Raw genomic sequence first — 17492 nt, 5'->3', positions numbered from 1 at the left:
ACAATGGATTATACATATTCCCTGGAGAGATCAGAAGAAATAAATACACTTTGGTATCATAGGTTATAGCAAAAGTCTAAGTAACATAAATCAGATTAAATATCACAGCAGATTGGCATTGTAGTACAACCAGCAAAGCAAAGGTGTGTCTGAGTAGAAACAGTCACCAGGGAGAAAAATGCCATGACTATGAGGTCTTTATGCATTGGCCACAGCCAAAGGGACACAACTGAATTTACTTAAAATACACAGCAAAATAATATAGGAGACTACTAGATTATAATTTTTTGCTTTTCAACCTGCTAAAAAAAAAAAGGGTGAAGATACACTATCATTTCAGCAAAACACTGTTTTTTCTGATGAACAGAGGGCACTGAGGTCAAAGGATACTGTTCATCTCTGCAAACTCTGAGAAAGTAGGCGATGGCATTGCGTAGTTGCATGAAAGCCTGCTCAAAAGGAAGAAGGCAATGGGGCAGAAGCGCTTTTACATCTCAACTATTATTAAATGGGAATTTTAACCTATTAGAAGAATTAGAAAAGGGCACAAGGCATAATCCTGGTCCTGGATATCAGAGTTTATATGTAAATATGAGCAAACTGTTCTACTCTGAGACATAAAAAGACATTACTTTTGTTACAGACCTCCTTATGTTAGGCATACTAACAGGCAGTCAAATAAAACTGGTGTTCACAACAAGCTAGGACACAACCTCAGAGTAGGGGAAACATGATAGAAAACAAAATCCTATTCACAGACTGCTTCCTTTGCGTATACTTTTTGCTTCTGAAGTTAAAAATATTTTACAAAAGATAGCGCAACTCAAGCCCAGAAAGTCTGCTAGACATAGTCGTATTTTGAAGGGTACGAGCGTCTTCCATCCTCGCTTCGAGCAGCTTCTTCATATCCTGCACCCTTCCTGGTCTTCATTTCAGGTTCGTACCCTGAACCAACCTTATACGGCCCCGTTCTGTAGGAGATATTCCGTCCCGACGCGTTGTAGGACACCGCTTTGTAACTGTAAGAGACATGATAGATGGCATCAACCACTGGAGGATCTGTGACTACCCGATGTTGCACCCTGTGTTCCTGCTTGCTGTTGGATTTTAGGCAACTTTGTCCTGTGTCGTCACTTGGAGGCACTCAGTGAGCTCAGGGCCAGCTATCCGTGGACAGGCTGCAAGTGTTTTTCATGCTTTTTCATAAACATACTTTCTTTCCCATGAGTAAATCCTTGGTTGAGAGAAGGACCCACCTACAATAACTGGCTTCACAGGTGTACAAAGCCCTACCTGATGTAAAACATCGCTCAGCTGATGGAACATACTCCTGCTGATAATCTGCTATGCCATTTGCAATCAAAACTGCAATTAACAGGCCTGACTTAGCCAGCACTTTGCAAATTTTACATTTTAAGGCTGATCTCTCCTGCTCTCTCTATTTGTTTGCAAGTCACGTAATCACAGAAGGACAGTGGTCACTTTTGACCCACGATACAAGGCAAACGGGTGTAGCACCATCCTAACTTGCAACAGGGGTATTACGCATAGTCGTATCCTGCTGGCTGCATGCTATCCCTACACCCACAGTTCCATGCAATATCTTCCCACCTCTACCACAGATAAGCTTACCGGGATTCTTCTGGAACCAGCCCTCTGCAAGCAAGACACATCATGATGCCTCCTACAAGGGCCAGGCCACCTGCCACCCAGCCAACGAAGAGGGCTGAGCCGAAGGTGTACCTACAAAACACAGGGATGGGGCTGGTTAGTGCTGTGACACTGCAGCTTCTGAAACGCACGGAACACTGCCATTCGCCCTCTGGCCCTGCAGAAGTTCCCATGAGCATCATCCCAACCCTGCAGGCTCATCCTCAGTGGGCTCTCTGTCTTCTTCTCAAGCTAAATGAACAGAGACATCCCAACCAAGTTGCTTAGACAAATTATCTCCAGTGCAGGTAAGAAGGAGACTCAATAAATCTTCCAAGTCCTGGGAGCTGACTAACATGCACCCAGAGTTTGCCTGTCCTTTGGCTGCAGCACACCCTTGCCCTGAGCAAGATCTGCACCGTGGAGCACCTTGAGCCAATTGACCACCTACCTGTTCTGGACGTTCTGCATTCCCTGGTACATGTTGGCTGTGGACATCCAGAAGTTGGTGACCAGCATGTTGGCAAACACAGACACTCCAGTGATGGCACACAGGCCTGAGATCAGACAGAAGGACAGACTGAGACCCACATCGTACAGTCACCTTTAGCCCTGGGGAAGCACCTCACAGCTCTGGAAAGGTGGGTGAGACACTGTGTCCTTGCGTGGGCCTTCAGCAGAAGCGCGGAGCCACGATGTATTACATGTTTCTGCCAGGTTTTCTACATGTTTACAGTCCAGCAGCAAGAATACAATGTCACACTACAAAATCCCAGATCACACCAGTAGGCATCTTTCTACTGATGTGTTTTCTCACAGAAAATGAGTTTGACAGATGAATCATTTTAGCTGCTGAAAATATCCACTAGGTCAGTCTTAAAGATTTGTTTTACAGTGAAAAACATGGACAAAAGATTCCCTATCAGATTTTTTTTTTCTGAATAATAAACCATGCTCTCTGTCTCATGGAAGCGGAGATACCTTTGGTTCACAGCCTGTTCATCCCAAGTAGTGATGCCTGCTTGACTCTGCGGGCAGCCTGGATGACCAGGCTCGAGAGGCAGGAACTTCTTCCGTTCCCCTGCACAGGTGGTCGCAGGGATGCCCAGCTGTGACAAGCCTGGCAGCAACGGCATTATCATTTGCTATTTCACTATTGCTCTCCCTAGCAGAGTGACTCATGCTAACAAAGGTCATCGCTGTACTGTACGCCACTGTGGAAGGATGTACAAAACACAGCTAAAGGTCACGTCAGTGTCTGTTGCCAAAAAATATGGACTTCAGCTTTTCTGAGCATCCCAAGTCCTATTTATCCTCACTACACACACCAAGACCTCTGGCTCTTTCCTGAAACCCAATGACTCACAACACTGGGGAGGATCTGAGGAATCAGGGATGCTTCTGCCTCAGGTCCCCATACAGCTGTCACTGCTGTGCTACTTCAGCATCAGTTTTTGACGCTTCAGCCCTGAGAGCAGCCCTTATTTTAGGAAGAAACACAACCTCCAGCTCACAGAGGTGTGACCAAGGGCCAGGCAGACCATGGCACATGGGTACCCCAACTCCTCAGCTAGGTGAGACTAGGGACCTTGGTTTGAAATGAGTGAATTCAGTCAAGGGAAGTCTTATCCCCAGAGTCAGTCCATCATCGTTTTAGACACCCTCTCTTCAGGAATGCATGAGTGGACTTTTCTAATATCCTCACTGGCCAAATTCTCAACCCATTGACTCGAATGGGTAAAATGATAGATTTTAAGTGCAAAATTCGAGCTGCGTTGCAGAAAGCGTTTTACTTCTTCCAATATGTACATCTTTAAGTTCTGTTTTGAGTCTCATATCCCAATAAGAGTTAAGTGCTGTTCAACCGTAAGGATATTAAATAGGGACATTCTCCTTCCCTTCCTTAGGGTATGGATTTGATTTGATTACTTATCTGCAAAAAACTGTGGGGAAACCTGTAATTGTTGTATTAATCATTTGCAGTTTCGAGGTAGCTGGGCAATACTAGGCATTCCTACAGCCTCCCTGATAACCCAACGCATTTAAAAATCACAAGCTAAGCTACCACAACTCTGAGAGTCTTCATAAAATTAATATGTATAAAGCCTGAGACTCTTCAAAAAGATATTATGTATAAATAAGATACAAAAGTACGTGACAACAGTATACATATTATAAATTAAGAGATACATTTTCTTTTTTATCTGTGGGCTGTTTTTTCAGCCTTCCATGTTCTTTCCCATACAAACCTCTGGTTTTCTTTTACTAAGCAGAGGTAGAAACCACTTGACCCCTGGAGGCCAGGCTGGAATACAAATGCCAATAACTTCATGCAAGCATCAATGTTTTGGGTTGCTCCAGAACATCTGCTACCTAGGTCCAGAAGTGCATGAAGACTTGCCTAGTCCTCAATCCCAGGCAACTGCAATGCCTTGCATGGGAAAGACGCAACACCACCCACTTACCAGCAATAATAAACATGATGCCAGAGGTCAGAGTCATGTTGGCTTTTGCAGAATCCTCCATGTTGCCGATACGGATGCATTTCAGAGCAAAAATGCACACAAGGAGGCCAAGGATGCCCAGGACGATACCCACAATCATGAGGGCCCTCACAGCCTGGAACATTGCTGTAAAACAAATTGTCAGGAATCACCAAGTGACTGAGATAAGATTCTTTAGAGCAGAGCCTGGGAGGTTTTTAAAGATTGTTTCTGTCTAATATTGAAAGTATTAAAGAAGAAAACCTTGGAAAATTGGCACCTGATCTACTCTAGTGTTATCTGGGGCATCTCTGGAAATGTGGTTGGTTGCCTCAACATCCCAAAGAGTTTGATGGCTTAGACATAGTATTTTGTAAATGTTCATTGGCACCAATCATGATTTGCTCAGCTGAAATTCATGGAGAGGAGTTGGTGTACAGCTGGGATATGCATGAATTGTTTCATAACTGAATTGATTACAAAAGTGTGATTTTTTTTTCTCCCCAAGCAGCAATGAAAGCAGACAGCTCCACCCAGCTACCCGTGATATTTCCAGCTAATGCGTGACTCAAAATGGAGTTCTGTATGTTCCAGCTTTACAGTAAAACACACGGCACAGGAGAACAGGAAAATCACCCTGACAAACATTACACATACGCCAAGAGAAAGCAACAAAGCTCCAGCAATGACCTCCCCCAGCATATCCTTTCCACGGTTATTTGTAAAGCCAGTCCGGTACAAATCCATCCACAATCATTAATACACACACAAATACACTAGCCCTGGATTTGTTTAGCAGCCAGCCATCAAGGTGGGCATGCGTGCTGGGAGGCAGGCTGTGATGCCGGCGGGTCATGCCTGTGAGAGCTGAGCGCTGCTGTCGCTCAGGGAAAGGTAGCAGAAACCATCCAGACTCTTCTGGCCAGAGCAGAAAAGTAGGGAAAGGGAAACTTGCACATATTAAAATGGAGAAATGAAGGGGAAAGGCTGTGTGTTTGAATACCAAGGTGATTTTCTAATAAGGTGGCACGTATCTCATCTTGCCGGCAGTTCAGTGCTGGCCCCAGACACTTCTCCCCCGCCTGTGCATGTATCCCTGGCAGAGACAGGAAGGCGGCAGCACCGGCAGAGCACTGGGAAGGGGTGGTCAAAACTATTTCAAGGGCTTTTGTAATTTGGCTGGGGCACTTCACAGCCTCTTCTTGCCCTCCCATGAGATCTCGCAGCCCTGGGTTTGGCTTTGGTACTCCCACGCGTGACTGCCCCTCTTCAGGAAAGATGCTGGGGGCTCACAACAGACCGAGAAGGGCAAGCAACATATCCTTACAGCCCCAGGGACTTCACTCAGCCTGCCTGTCACCCCTTTTGCTGGGCTGGCCAGCATGACCGTGGTGCCCAAGGGTCCCATATGGCCCAACTGGAGCAGGAGAGCAGAGGGCAGACCCTGCTGGCCTTGCATGGCTTGGGAAAAGGCTTTCTAAACCCTCACCCTCCTGGGTGGGTGCTGGGGTATCCATATAGGTCCCTTTGTTTATGGGGCACCACAAAGTACAAGGAAACTGGTGGTCTGTTATCCCACAGGCTGGGAATACACCACCTTCTCCCATCTGGCAGTCCCGCTGGGGCTGCTGCTTTTATGACTCAATTTGCCCTTATCAGCTGATAACAAGTGCTAACGAGCCTGGGATTTTCAATCTCCCATTCATCAGCCCCCAGGTGCGAGCTCATTAGTTATTACTCATCAGAGAACAAGAAGCTGGCGGATGCGCCTTATCAGCCCTCAAAGGTTGTTTGCGAAGCACCTGATGCAAAGCAGAAGCTGCAAAGAGAAAATCACAATACTCATTTGTCTTTACAGTCACTTAGGTTTCTTTGCAACTGTTTTTGCTTCAGGGCAAGCTGATACTCCAGGGCAGCATAAAACACTACTTGTCATGATGGAAGGTCCTTGTCCCCAAGACAGTCCTTCAATCCTGGGATGCTTCCTACAGACCTTATGGTTCCTATCTGGCATCACTGTGGTGGTCTCAACCCTTTAAGAATTGACCCTAAGCTAAGACCTCACAGAGATACTGTGGGTTCCCAGGAGAGATGTTCCCAGTGCCTTGGGTGCCCGTGGAAGGACACACAGGCAGGCCAAGCCAAGCAGCTCCTGGGATGCTGCACTTTTGCTGGAATCTAAGCGTGGTGAATCTCCATGGAAAAGGAGAAATCTGCAGCTGTTGGAAAAGGGAGAGAGAGGAACACAGGAGGACGCAACTGAAAAAAATACAAAATAACCATCAGCAGCGATTTCTCTCCATGAGGTTGACTTATGCACCATCTCCACAATGGGACAGAAAGTAGAAGAAAGTGCTCCTAGGTCTGCCGTGGCATGAGGGCCTCTTCACTTGACTCACGGGACTGAAAGTGAGAGCTGTTTGGAAAGAGAGCACTGGGGTTTCATGTGAATTTTGGAATCCATCAAAAGTCCTCTGAATAGAGCTGCTTTCCAAAGGTGAATGACCTCTCCTGGAAGGAAGGAGAGGGAGGGCTTAGACAAACAAAATAGGAGACTAAGAGGAAAAAAAAATATGTGTCAGGAGCGCAAGGTAGCAAACAGCCCTGTAATTAAAGCCGAGCACAGAAACTACCTGCTATTTTGCATACTTAACTTTGCATGAGGTAGGATAACTTTGCTTAGTAGCTGCACGCATATGGTTGCTCATTTTACATCCAAAATACATACGATTTCCATACAAAAGGATGGTGTGCACAGTAAATAATAGAAAAGCAAGCTTATTCACCAAAATAAATGTCAGTGATCTGAAACCACAGTTTGCATCACTGAGGTTTTTTTATGTAAGTGAAACTGAAGACTTGTCTTTTTCCTGCTTTGCTGTGAGTAGTGAGAGGCAAAAAAACTTGGTCCCCTAAACTAATGTCACCTGCATTTCTGTTACTAATACAAAATACAAAGGTGGAAATCTCACTTCATGACTAGTTATGATTAATGGAATATAGAAAGTTTAGGGGGGAAATGAGGTTTTTAACTTCAAGCAGGGGCATTCCTTCTTTATGTTTGAAGGTACTCATCAACAAAACGGACATATAAAGAGAACAAAACTGACAGAATATCTCTAAGACACAACAGAAAATGACTGCTTTGCATGTTTCCTTATTGCTATATTACCTAAAAATAACATAAAAAGCAAAATGTTGATTATGATACATTGGCATCAAAATGATGGTTACCATTGCCTCATTGCTCTTTTAAAACACAATCACCTACCCACAGCATTATAAGGATATGTATATATATTGATTAACATTTGTATATATAGTTTAATAAATATATTTTTTATTCTTCAAAACAGATGATCTCATAGGAGACTTGGCTCCACACATTAGTTTTGCTCTCCCAAATGAAAAAGAAGTTGCCTAGCAATAGTCAAGTTGGGTACGCAGGAAAACATTTATTCCATTGCACCCCTCAGGACTGTCATGGGCTTTTCTCAAAAAGCAAACGCTACAGCCAACACACTGATCTTCAGCAAAGCATCCTTCCTGCTTCATGGTAGGGAAGCAAGGTCGGCATCCTTAAGGATACAGGGCTGAGAGACCACATCACGCTCTCTTCTACACGACTCAATAGATGCAAAAGGTCTACATACAGTAGTGCTTGCTTGTACCTATTCGCAATTGTGCACCAAGAGTGAAAAACACTCTCAGGGCCATACTTCTTGCTAGCTGGCAGGGCACAGGCATGACAGGTCCCAGGGAGGCATGGTGAGCCAGGCTGGCTGCTCCCCTCCCACGGGTCCAGCTAGCTTGGGAGCACCACGATACCCTCGCATGCGGTACGGTGGGAGCCACAGCTCTTTTTGTAAAGTAGGCAAGCAAACGAGAAAGTAATACCCCTCTGCAATCTACCTCTGTAACCACTAGAACTCCCCAGGCAACATGAAGTGGCTGAGCGCACCTTTCCCTTCTCACCCTTCCTGCACATGCTGCTCACAGGCAGATCGCTTCAATTCCGGTTTTCTCTTTGGAAAAAAAAATCATTTGTTTTTTATAGAAACCATTATTCTGATAACAATGCAAAATTACACGCAGCTGTTTTCCTTGTGTTTCAATTCAAAGGGACATAATATCTGTGAGTATAAATATACTCACTCTCCTCCCGTCAGTGGAGCTGTGTTGATTTATGCCAGCAGCAAGGCTGAACCTGTGATGCTCATCCAGAGATCACCTACACACGATCCAAGTTGTAACCCCTATTGAATAAAGTTAATATTTGGTAACAAATATGCACATATTTTTATGCTCAGACACTGAGTAGCCTGGAAATTATATTCCTTACTAAGTGCTTTAAGGTATCTGCTCCTGCTTTTGGATGAAAACCGTGCAGAGCTACAGGAGAGCTCCTGGGTTAAACCTGATGCATCTTTTGCCCCTACCTGGCAGCCCAAGAATGGTGAAATATGGCCGGCATTCCGTAAAGCCAGAGCTCTGCCGCACACAGCTCCTCCACAGTCCCTGATATTGAAAGACGGCCGTGACCGGGTTGTCATACAAGTCCTGCGTGCTCCACATATCCATGGCAGTGGACACAATGCACCCCGCAACACCCAGTGACGAAACGATGAATGCCATCACCTGGCAGATGGTCGTGGACATGGTGTCTCCCGTGGAGAGAGGTAAGACAGCCCTGGTGAAGCTGCAGACCTAGTGGGAGCACCAAAGTCCTCTTGACTGAGCAACCAGAAACGCAGCAGCTCTTATCAGATGCCTTCCATTGAGCAGCATGTTTGCTCACAGTGTTTTTGCAAGATAGTCCAGTTTCACTCTCACTGGGTCAGTTTGTGCTGGCAGGACTAGAGATATGAGCTTTTGTCCTTTAGAAGTGCTTGTCCTTCCCCAGGTAAGCAGCCACACTCCATCAAGTGTTGGGCTACCCACTTGGAACATGCGCCATCCCCCAACCGAAACCCTTTGCTGCCCACAGAGCTTGTCCTACGTGCTTTGCATGGCACGAACACTGAGAGAGGCAGAGAGAAGGACCACGTTCTGGGGTGAACTCAGCACCTAGCCCAGGTCACCACCTCCCCGGCCCTCTGCTTATGCAAAATGGGAGTAGATCTGCCATCAGACCAAGACAGGGACATCTCTACACCTGGCCACCCACGCAGACACCCACACAAGAGGCACGTTGATAGATGGGGATGCCAGCGGGGAGCTCCGCAGGAGGATGTGGGGCAGCCAGCTCAACCCAGAGCACAAACAGGGACATGGCTGCTCTTTGCAGCCACTTTACACACCTTTGAGGTAGCCTCGAATGACCACCATGGCACAACCCAGGGCAGCGGGCCCCTAACTGATTCAGCAAAGCTCCTGCAACCCTGTTCTCCTCCCACCTGCATCCCCATCATGTGTCCCACTGAAACTCATGTGAGGAGAAGGAGACAGAGGGCGCAGGGACCATTTGCGAAGTGCCTTTTTACAGGTGTTTGTATGTATTGGCTAGGGGGATGGTCCTGGAAAAAGGGGCAGGGCATATAAAAATTAGGAAATTAATTATCTCTTTGCACAGTGGAGAAGTGCTAGGCTCAGGGGAGCAATATAAACTCTCCATGCCACTCTGCCGATGGAGCACTGTGAGTTACAAGGACCTTCCAGACTTCACACTCATCCATCCTCATCTAATACCCAGCTCTGACTGATTTACTTCAGCCCTGACCTAGAAAAAAATTCCTGCTTTAACCAGCCCTGATAGCGCTCCGTGCCACAGGCACCATCAGTACCATTGCCTCGTGGTGAACCCTTGCGAAAGCCACCGGGAGGGGAGGAGAGGCTCATTTCTCCGGGTGGAGGGTTACAATGGGGTACAGCACATCGGCTGTTGCTCCTGCCTTCTGGAAAACAACCACCTGAGACACCCGTTCTGCTTTTGGGGCTGAACAGCAAGCCGGTGGGCAGCACACAGAGATGCTTTGGCACTGGACTCTGCTGTAGCAGCCAGAGCACAATTCACATGTCTAGTGGCCACAAATCACAGCCACCAAAGCCCGCCTGGGCTGAGCACAAGGTGTCTTTGCTTCCAGCGGTTTTATTCGAATGTAATCATTTTCACTGACTTTGGCAAGTTTATATCAGAGAAAGGGCTAGCCCTGACATAGCTAAAGGTCAGAAGTTGCAAACAAAAATAATAGCATGGACAAAAAACATAGAAGAGAACCCTCAGGAACCAGAGGTGGTAAGAGCTGCTCATCCTCAGTGAGGGAGAAGGCAATGTGACTAACGTTCCTCATCTTGGATAACACTTTTTGAAAAATCAGGGCTTGAGAGGACCTAGAAGCCGGGAGGACAAGAAGTGCTAAAACGAGTAATGTGGCCAGCTCTCCATCCCATCCTTCACTGCCCCACAGCCAGAATAGTGTCCCAATCCAGAAAAGCCAGTTGCACCCAAGCCCTGATGCTCCTCCGCAGCTCTCCAGGTCTCCTCTCGTGCTTCATGCCCCAGGACTTAGTGCCTTCTTGCCATCTAGTGGTAAGAGACCACATCATGTTTCCCAGGCTAGACCACTTCAAACCATGTTCCTGGGACAGATAACGTAACCGCTGTTCCCAAGGGTGGTGTCACCCTGCACCATTAGCATGCAACAGCTTGCAGGGCTAACAGAAAAATGGATGCGTGGTCACAGCTAAAAATAACCCCTGGGGAGGAAAAAGAAAAGGAGTGGGGAGAATACAAAGGGCAAACACATTTTTTTCCCCAGATTTTTTTTCCCTGAAACCTCTACCACTTTTTAAATTACTGGTTCTTGTGCTGAACTGGACGTCCTGGGTGGTTGCGTGAATACCCGTGGGGTGGCTGTCCCACGCACCATGACCGCCTGTTTGCTTTGCCGGGAGGGGAACCACCACTCCTTCCTCTAATCCGCTCTGCTGGTTTTGGCTGCGTGCAGTGGGAGCAGCTCTTCAAGCCAGTAGGGACCTTTTCTTCTACCCCTCCACCCTTTCACGCCCACAAGCCCCATTGCTCCCCCAACACACCTACTGGAAAGAGGCCATCCCCCGGATTGCCCCAAATTGCACCCTGAGCTGGAGTCTGCCCCCCAGGCAGTGCTGCCTTGCTAACCTTTCCTTGGGGATATAGTTTCCTCCTACTGAAGGGGGATGCCACTTAACATCCCACTCACTCAGGGGCTTCAAAACCCCAAAGCAATGATGGGGCAATCAAAAAATATCATCGACAGTCTCCAGGTACGCAAGAAAGCCTGGGTGAACCAGCCTGTGATTCTGAGGGCCAGGTTGAATCATGTCTCTGAAGAGGATAAACCAGCACAGGGTTGCATATTCCCCCCTGAAATCTCATGCATGGTCCCCCAAAAATGGAGCTGAGAAAGCAACTTCAGTAACAAGGGTGATGCTGCAGTCCTTAGCTAAGAGGCAAGCAAACACCCAACCATGCTCAGGACTCCAGATGTTGCAGTCTTTGAAGGACTTTTGTCTTGTATTTTGGTTTTTTGTGTGTTTTGGTTTGGTGGGGTTTGGGTGTTCTTTTTTTTTTTTTTTCTTTAGGGGGTGGGAGGAGGGGGAGGGAGGTGGGTCTATTTGCTCATCCCTAAGAGCATCACCTAAGGTGCTAGGCAGCCACCCCAGCATTAGCTGCTTGCCATTTCTCATGCTGTGATCAGCATCACACTTGTCAACACTGGGAACTCAAAGTTCCCACAAATACCTTCCTCAGTTGTTGGTTGACGCAAAGTTCTGGAGAAAAAAAGGCAAACTTGTTTCCTTCCCAACCTTTTCCCAAGCCCATTTTCTCTGCCCTTCTGAAATATTTTTATTTTACGCTTATTTTTAATGGTTGTTTCTGAGCCACTCATGATAGGCAAAAACATGTTTCCCTTTACAAAAAACTCATCACCCCGTTTTCCCAGCACCCAGCCCAATAACAGAAGATCACCTGAGAGTTTTATCTGAACTGTTGGCACAGAGCACAACCTGAAAAGTTCTTGGATGATAGGATAGCTGTAGAGCATGTCTAAGCATCTTCACCACAGCTGGATGCTCACCTCCAGCCACTGCTGGGAGATGTCTACAGCCAGCAGTGGTTGAAGGATGGGCATCTGTCTCCAAGCACATGCCTGTTGCTCAGTCTCCAGCGAGGCGGTTGAGTGCTTGGGCAGAGGGCTTGCCCTGCCACATGGCAGCGTTGAACAGTATCTAAGGGAGAGACATGGTAGGGAGACAGCTCTTGTGAAGGCCAAGCTTCCTCACCGAGGAGCAGGGAACAGGGCTCCCACTCTGAGTATCGGGACAGCCTCAGCAGTTTACCCAAACTGGGAAAAGGAAGGGAACTTTGTGACCGCTCCCCTCTGCAACCTTTATTTCAGCTCATACTTGCTTTATCTACCCAGGCGTTGACTCTATATTATCTCAGAACTGTTCACTGGGCCCATTGCAACTCCTGAATGTTATCACCGCCTCTCCCATAAAAATCACCCACAGCTCATGTTTACTTTAAAATTTGCAAATATAGCTCACACCCTGCCAGTCAATTCCAGCTTGTTCAGACCGAAACAAAGCAAACCCACTCTTCTCTTTCTGTCCCTCCAGTGCTGTGGTGACCACGGCCTCCAGGAGTGTGTGGTCCACCAGTATGTAGCATGAGAAGGGCTGACCAGCCTTTCTGAAGCTCAATGGGGAAAGGGGGTCATGGAAGACCCCCATCCCCACTCAGACCCACTCCACCCCATTGGTCTTCAGGTGGTCCAGAGGGGCTTTGAGGTCCCCCAATAGGGCTGGGGTGCATGAAGCTGCATCCTCCCCTACATGCCTGTGAGCTGTAGCCCAGCCCCGCATCTCCACAGCCTCTTGCCTTGCCTTGCTCCTCTTCTGGCCCTCAGCCTAGATCCTTTAAGATTATTTTTCATGTCTCTCATCCTTTTTGGTATAAAAGCACAAGACAGCAGCAAGAATGTGGTGCATGCACCTGGCTTCCCGACATCCCCTGCTTGGGATGCCACCTCTCCCCACCCTGACTGTCACTGGGGATTGGGGTACCCAAGACCTCTCTCTAAGGGTCTCGCATTAGGTCTTTCCCCATCCCCACACCTCCCTTCAGCTCCTGCTGTGGGTGCAAACCCACAGCAGCCTCGTGCACACCCTTGGTAAGTTGTATCAAGTCTCCACCCCACCTGGGCCACCTAAACCTTTCTGTCCAAGAAACTTGGTCTCAAAAGACTTCAAGCGGGCTACGGCAGTTGCCTGCAGACATTTCAAAATTTGGAGCTGAACCGACTGGGTTAAAGGATTTTAAGTAGCAAGCAGAGCTTGGAGGAGACTTTGCCATGGCCATCACCGGTGGAGGATCATGACATAGAAATCAGCAGTTCCCATTGTTACAAACTTGAGGCATGAAACAGTTCCAGGGAGCAGAGATGCCATTTTCTTGGCCAGCGTGCTGCACTGTCTCCAACATCCCCAGAGCAAGGGTTTTACTACAGTTATGCCACAAAAATGCATGGTGGTTATATGAAATCAAAGAAAACCTGGTCAGAACATCGATATAGAAGAAAAAAGTCCAGAGATGCCAACATTAAAACTTCCCAGACATGAATTCTGCTTGGGGAATATCTATGCGTCTCTGCTACTCTGCACCAGCAAAGCTGGAATCAGTTGTTTCATGCAAAAATCTGGGCAGTCACGATGACATATCCATGAGCTATTTTTACTATAAACCCTCTAGCAACACACACCCTTTTGCTAGTCAGAGAAGTTTAAGAGGGTGCTCTCAGACTTTCAGATTGCTGTTGGAAAAGCAAAAATATTCTTGTATTTCAAGCCACCAGCCTTTTGTTCCACAGCAGAGAGATGTCTCAGCCTTTCTGAAAGGGTCAAAAGGGATTTTGGCTGGAGAACAAAATGTCCTTTCGAAAAATGCTGAAGAGGTCTGGAAAACAGAGACCAAGACAGACAACAGGAAAATTACTGGCCACGTTATCGTAGCTTAGCATACTTATAAGCAACTGAAAAATGCTCCTTTTAACAGAAAGTGCCTTGTGACTTCGACACTACGTGAAACTACCAGCCTTGCCAGAGCTCAGCTATTGCTACTTGTCTATTATTTGTGTTTTCAAATTCAGATCGTGTCCTCCAGACAATCACAGTAAGGTCTGCCGACACACCAAAGCAAGCAGCAAAAAATAATAAGAGAAAGCAAAATCAGAACAAACAGGCTTAGTTCTCCAGTGACATATTTCACCGGAGACTGTTTATAGCTGAGCAGTGAGGGTGAGAGCCATAAACTACCTGCGTTATTTCTCATTTTCATCTATTATTTCAATTTTTCCTCAATCTATTTGAAATTAAAATTCCCAACTAAATTGAAGATAGATGATGGGCAAGACAAGTTTAATCTTTGCTATGGGAGCGAGGGACTAAGAAAAAAAATCCTTAGAACCCAAAACTTCATTGATGTACTCAGGTCACCTCGCTGCTTTGCTAGAGTCCTATTATTTTTATTCACTCCGGCACTATTGTTCCCAGTATAAATTGCCATTGTCAGAATAATAAATAGGGGTTTATAATGGAAATGCTGACAAACCATTAACTATGGTGTGGTTAGCAAGGGAGGCAGGGGGTAAGGAGATCAAGGTACAGCACGGTTAAACACTGGGATGATCCACTTAAATAATATCTTAGCAAATTAATAATTTGATTTTTAGCATCATTCCCCACACACACGCCCCCCCCCGGGTGGCATATAGTTGCATTTTGTTGGTGGTGGGTGGGAAGAAATGCCTGTAGGAGCAGATGGAGTCAGGAGACTGAGCCAATCCATAACGCACAGCAATGGGGCACTTGTTTTCGCACCAGCTTCTCCAGAGACTGGAAGTGTCAGACCATATATAACAGGAGGGGAAAGCGGGACCAGGCAGGGAAAGCAAAGGGGTGACTTCAGAAGAGCAAGCCCTGTTCGTTAAAAAGAAAGGAAGAAAAAAATATTCCACCTCACTTCGTAGGGTAGTGCTGATAGCGCCGATCACAAAAAGCATCTCAATGGGGCAAAACCACATAAATATTCATATACCTACACACCAGCGGGGAAGGCACCCTCCGACACCACAGGGAACAAGGACAGAAACTTTGGGGGGTTCAGGGTGCCACTCCCCTTTTATTTTAAATGTCGTGCTTTCTTTTTTGGGCTTTTTAAAATCCCTTTTTGTAGGCAACTGCAATAAGCCCAGCAAACACACATGGTAACTGCACTCTCAGATGACGGGTTCATTAGAACCCCCGACATGCAGGACAGAGAGCTCGTTTCTCTCTGCGGCTGGGAGGGAGCCACTGCGCTCGCTGGAGGTAGCGACAGACCCACTTCCCACAGCCCATCTGCTAAATGAGGAAATCCATCCCCCCGACACTGCTGTGTATTTCCACTTTAGGAAATTAATACCCACCCTACCAACAGCGGCCTGGAGGCCTGGGAATTGCAAAAATTTTGCTGTAATGATGAGGTGAGCAATGGAGGTATTTTGAAAGAAAGAAAAACCCCAAGTCTCAAGTATTGTGGTTTCTTCAAAGTTTAAAGTAGTTCCCAGAGCTGAACACTTTAAAAGTTTAATCGCTTCTTCTGTAATGTTAAGTTTTTAGAGCTGAAGAACTGAGCAAGTCCTGCAGCATGTTATGGGTGTATGTGTGCATGGGGAGGATTTGCTTTTTACGCTTTTATTTGTTCCTCAGATGGCAATTTGAATTTCTTTATCTACAAGCAATTAGACTGCCAGAGTAAAATTTTACCAGCCTGTCCTGCCCTTTGCTGCATGCATTTTTTTTGGTGAAACCAAAATTTCACTTCGGTGAAACTGCTCGGTTTTGCTGACGGTGCTAGCAGTGTGTGAATACGAGCCCCGCACAAACATCCTTCTTTGGATGCCAACTTTCATCTGCTCTTGCCTGCCACAGGGCACAGCATTCACTAGGGGCTACGCAACTGGATACCCAGGCAGGATCAGGTCCCTGTCCTTCTAGCAAAATGGGTGTCTGCACCCCAGAGTCTGTGTGAACAAACAGGGGCCTTCAAAGCCACGGCTCCAGCAAGAGGAAGATGCTCACAGGCACCCCTGGCCCCTGCACAGGGATGCCGCGGCACAGCTAACGCCGGACACTAGCTGGGAACAAGGATACGGAGATGAACAATGGAGAAATACAGCTCAGGGGATGAAACACCTCTCCTACTGGTGTCTGAGGCCACAGCTGCATTGGGTTATACTGGTTTGATTTGCGCAGTGATAGACTACTTGTGAAAGAAGCAATTTTTCTGCACAATGCGTATTTCTGTGCATTTTGGAAATGTCATTTTGCAGAAGTTCTGCAATGATTTGCTGATATAATTGGCTTCCTCCCTCCATTCTTGCTGTGTCAAAGCACAGAGGCTAGATGGATATAGTAGCCTAAGTGCCTTTTTTCTCACTGTATTAAGGCAAGAAGAAAACCCAGATAATCCTGTTGTAGCCTAATTGTTTGCACCCCTAGATACTCTGGGCACAACTAGGACAGGAATGACATCCGTGGAAGAAAAAGCTGGAACCAAAGGAGAATTAGGGAGAAATCCAGCCTGGTGGTGTTAGTATGTACAGAAATACAGTGAGCTGAACTGTGACATATCCTCTTAGAAAAGAATCTTCAGCGATGCCAAGAATATTAGTGGTTTCTGGTGGGAAGCCACACACAGCCATGCAGCTGGGGTAGGAGTGTACACCCAAGCCACAGGGGACAGATCACCCCAAGGAGCAGCCACTGCCCCAGGCATATCACCTGGACAACACCTCAGGAACTTGATGCATAATCAGCTGTAATGAGTTTTGCTGAACCTCAGCTTGGCCGTGGAAGTGGGTGCGGGTTGAGATACCTCCAAGGGACCTGTCATCCAAATGGAGTGAGCACATGAAGTCCCTTTTGGGTAAAATCTGGGTTCCCTGCTCTGCACCAAAAATCACCCATCACCACCGTTCATGCACGGCTTCTGGCACATACCCGTGGTCCTGCCCTCCCACCTCTTTACCCTCACGGCCAGCAAGTCCTACCTGGCAACCCCAGGATGGTGAAGTAACCACGGCATTCGGTGAAGCCAGAGCTTTCCCGGACACATGTGCGCCAGAGGCCTTGGTAGTTGAACACCGCCGTTACCGGGTTGTTGTACAGGTCTTGGGTGCTCCACTGGTCCATGCACGTTGATGCAATGATGCCTCCTATTCCTAAAGCAGACACCACGAAGCCCATGGACTGGCATATTGTCACAGACATGGTGCCAAGCGCTCAGTAGGCAGGTCCTCGGCGTGCACAAGCCTCCACAGGCTGGATCTGGGG

At 47.1% G+C, this 17492-nt stretch overlaps 1 protein-coding gene across 2 annotated transcripts; it reads right to left on the bottom strand.

Moving 5' to 3' along the window:
• Nucleotides 1-841: 841 nt before the first annotated feature.
• Nucleotides 842-17429, bottom strand: CLDN18 (claudin 18). 2 transcript variants are annotated; one of them, XM_040613786.1, is made up of 5 exons: nt 17210-17429; nt 4116-4280; nt 2102-2207; nt 1633-1743; nt 842-1019 (listed from the first exon to the last, which is right to left on the bottom strand). In XM_040613786.1, the coding sequence occupies exons 1-5, from the start codon at nt 17427-17429 to the stop codon at nt 842-844; spliced, it is 780 nt and encodes a 259-aa protein (XP_040469720.1). The 2 variants fall into 2 exon arrangements, with proteins under 2 accessions (XP_040469720.1, XP_040469719.1); XM_040613785.1 differs by lacking the exon at nt 17210-17429 and adding an exon at nt 8573-8792.
• Nucleotides 17430-17492: the final 63 nt, after the last annotated feature.

This window comes from Falco naumanni, chromosome 13, assembly GCF_017639655.2.
Source record: "Falco naumanni isolate bFalNau1 chromosome 13, bFalNau1.pat, whole genome shotgun sequence".
Classification (NCBI taxonomy): domain Eukaryota; kingdom Metazoa; phylum Chordata; class Aves; order Falconiformes; family Falconidae; genus Falco; species Falco naumanni.
This window is presented reverse-complemented; position numbering and strand designations above follow the sequence as displayed.

Coding starts and splice junctions, on each gene's coding strand:
- CLDN18 (XM_040613786.1), bottom strand. CDS start 17,429: ATGTCTGTGACAATATGCCAGTCCATGGGCTTCGTGGTGTCTGCTTTA. Junction 4,281..17,209: donor CACCATCCTGGGGTTGCCAG/GTAGGACTTGCT, acceptor TTTGTTTTACAG/CAATGTTCCAGGCTGTGAGG. Junction 1,744..2,101: donor ATGCAGAACGTCCAGAACAG/GTAGGTGGTCAA, acceptor TGTGTTTTGTAG/GTACACCTTCGGCTCAGCCC.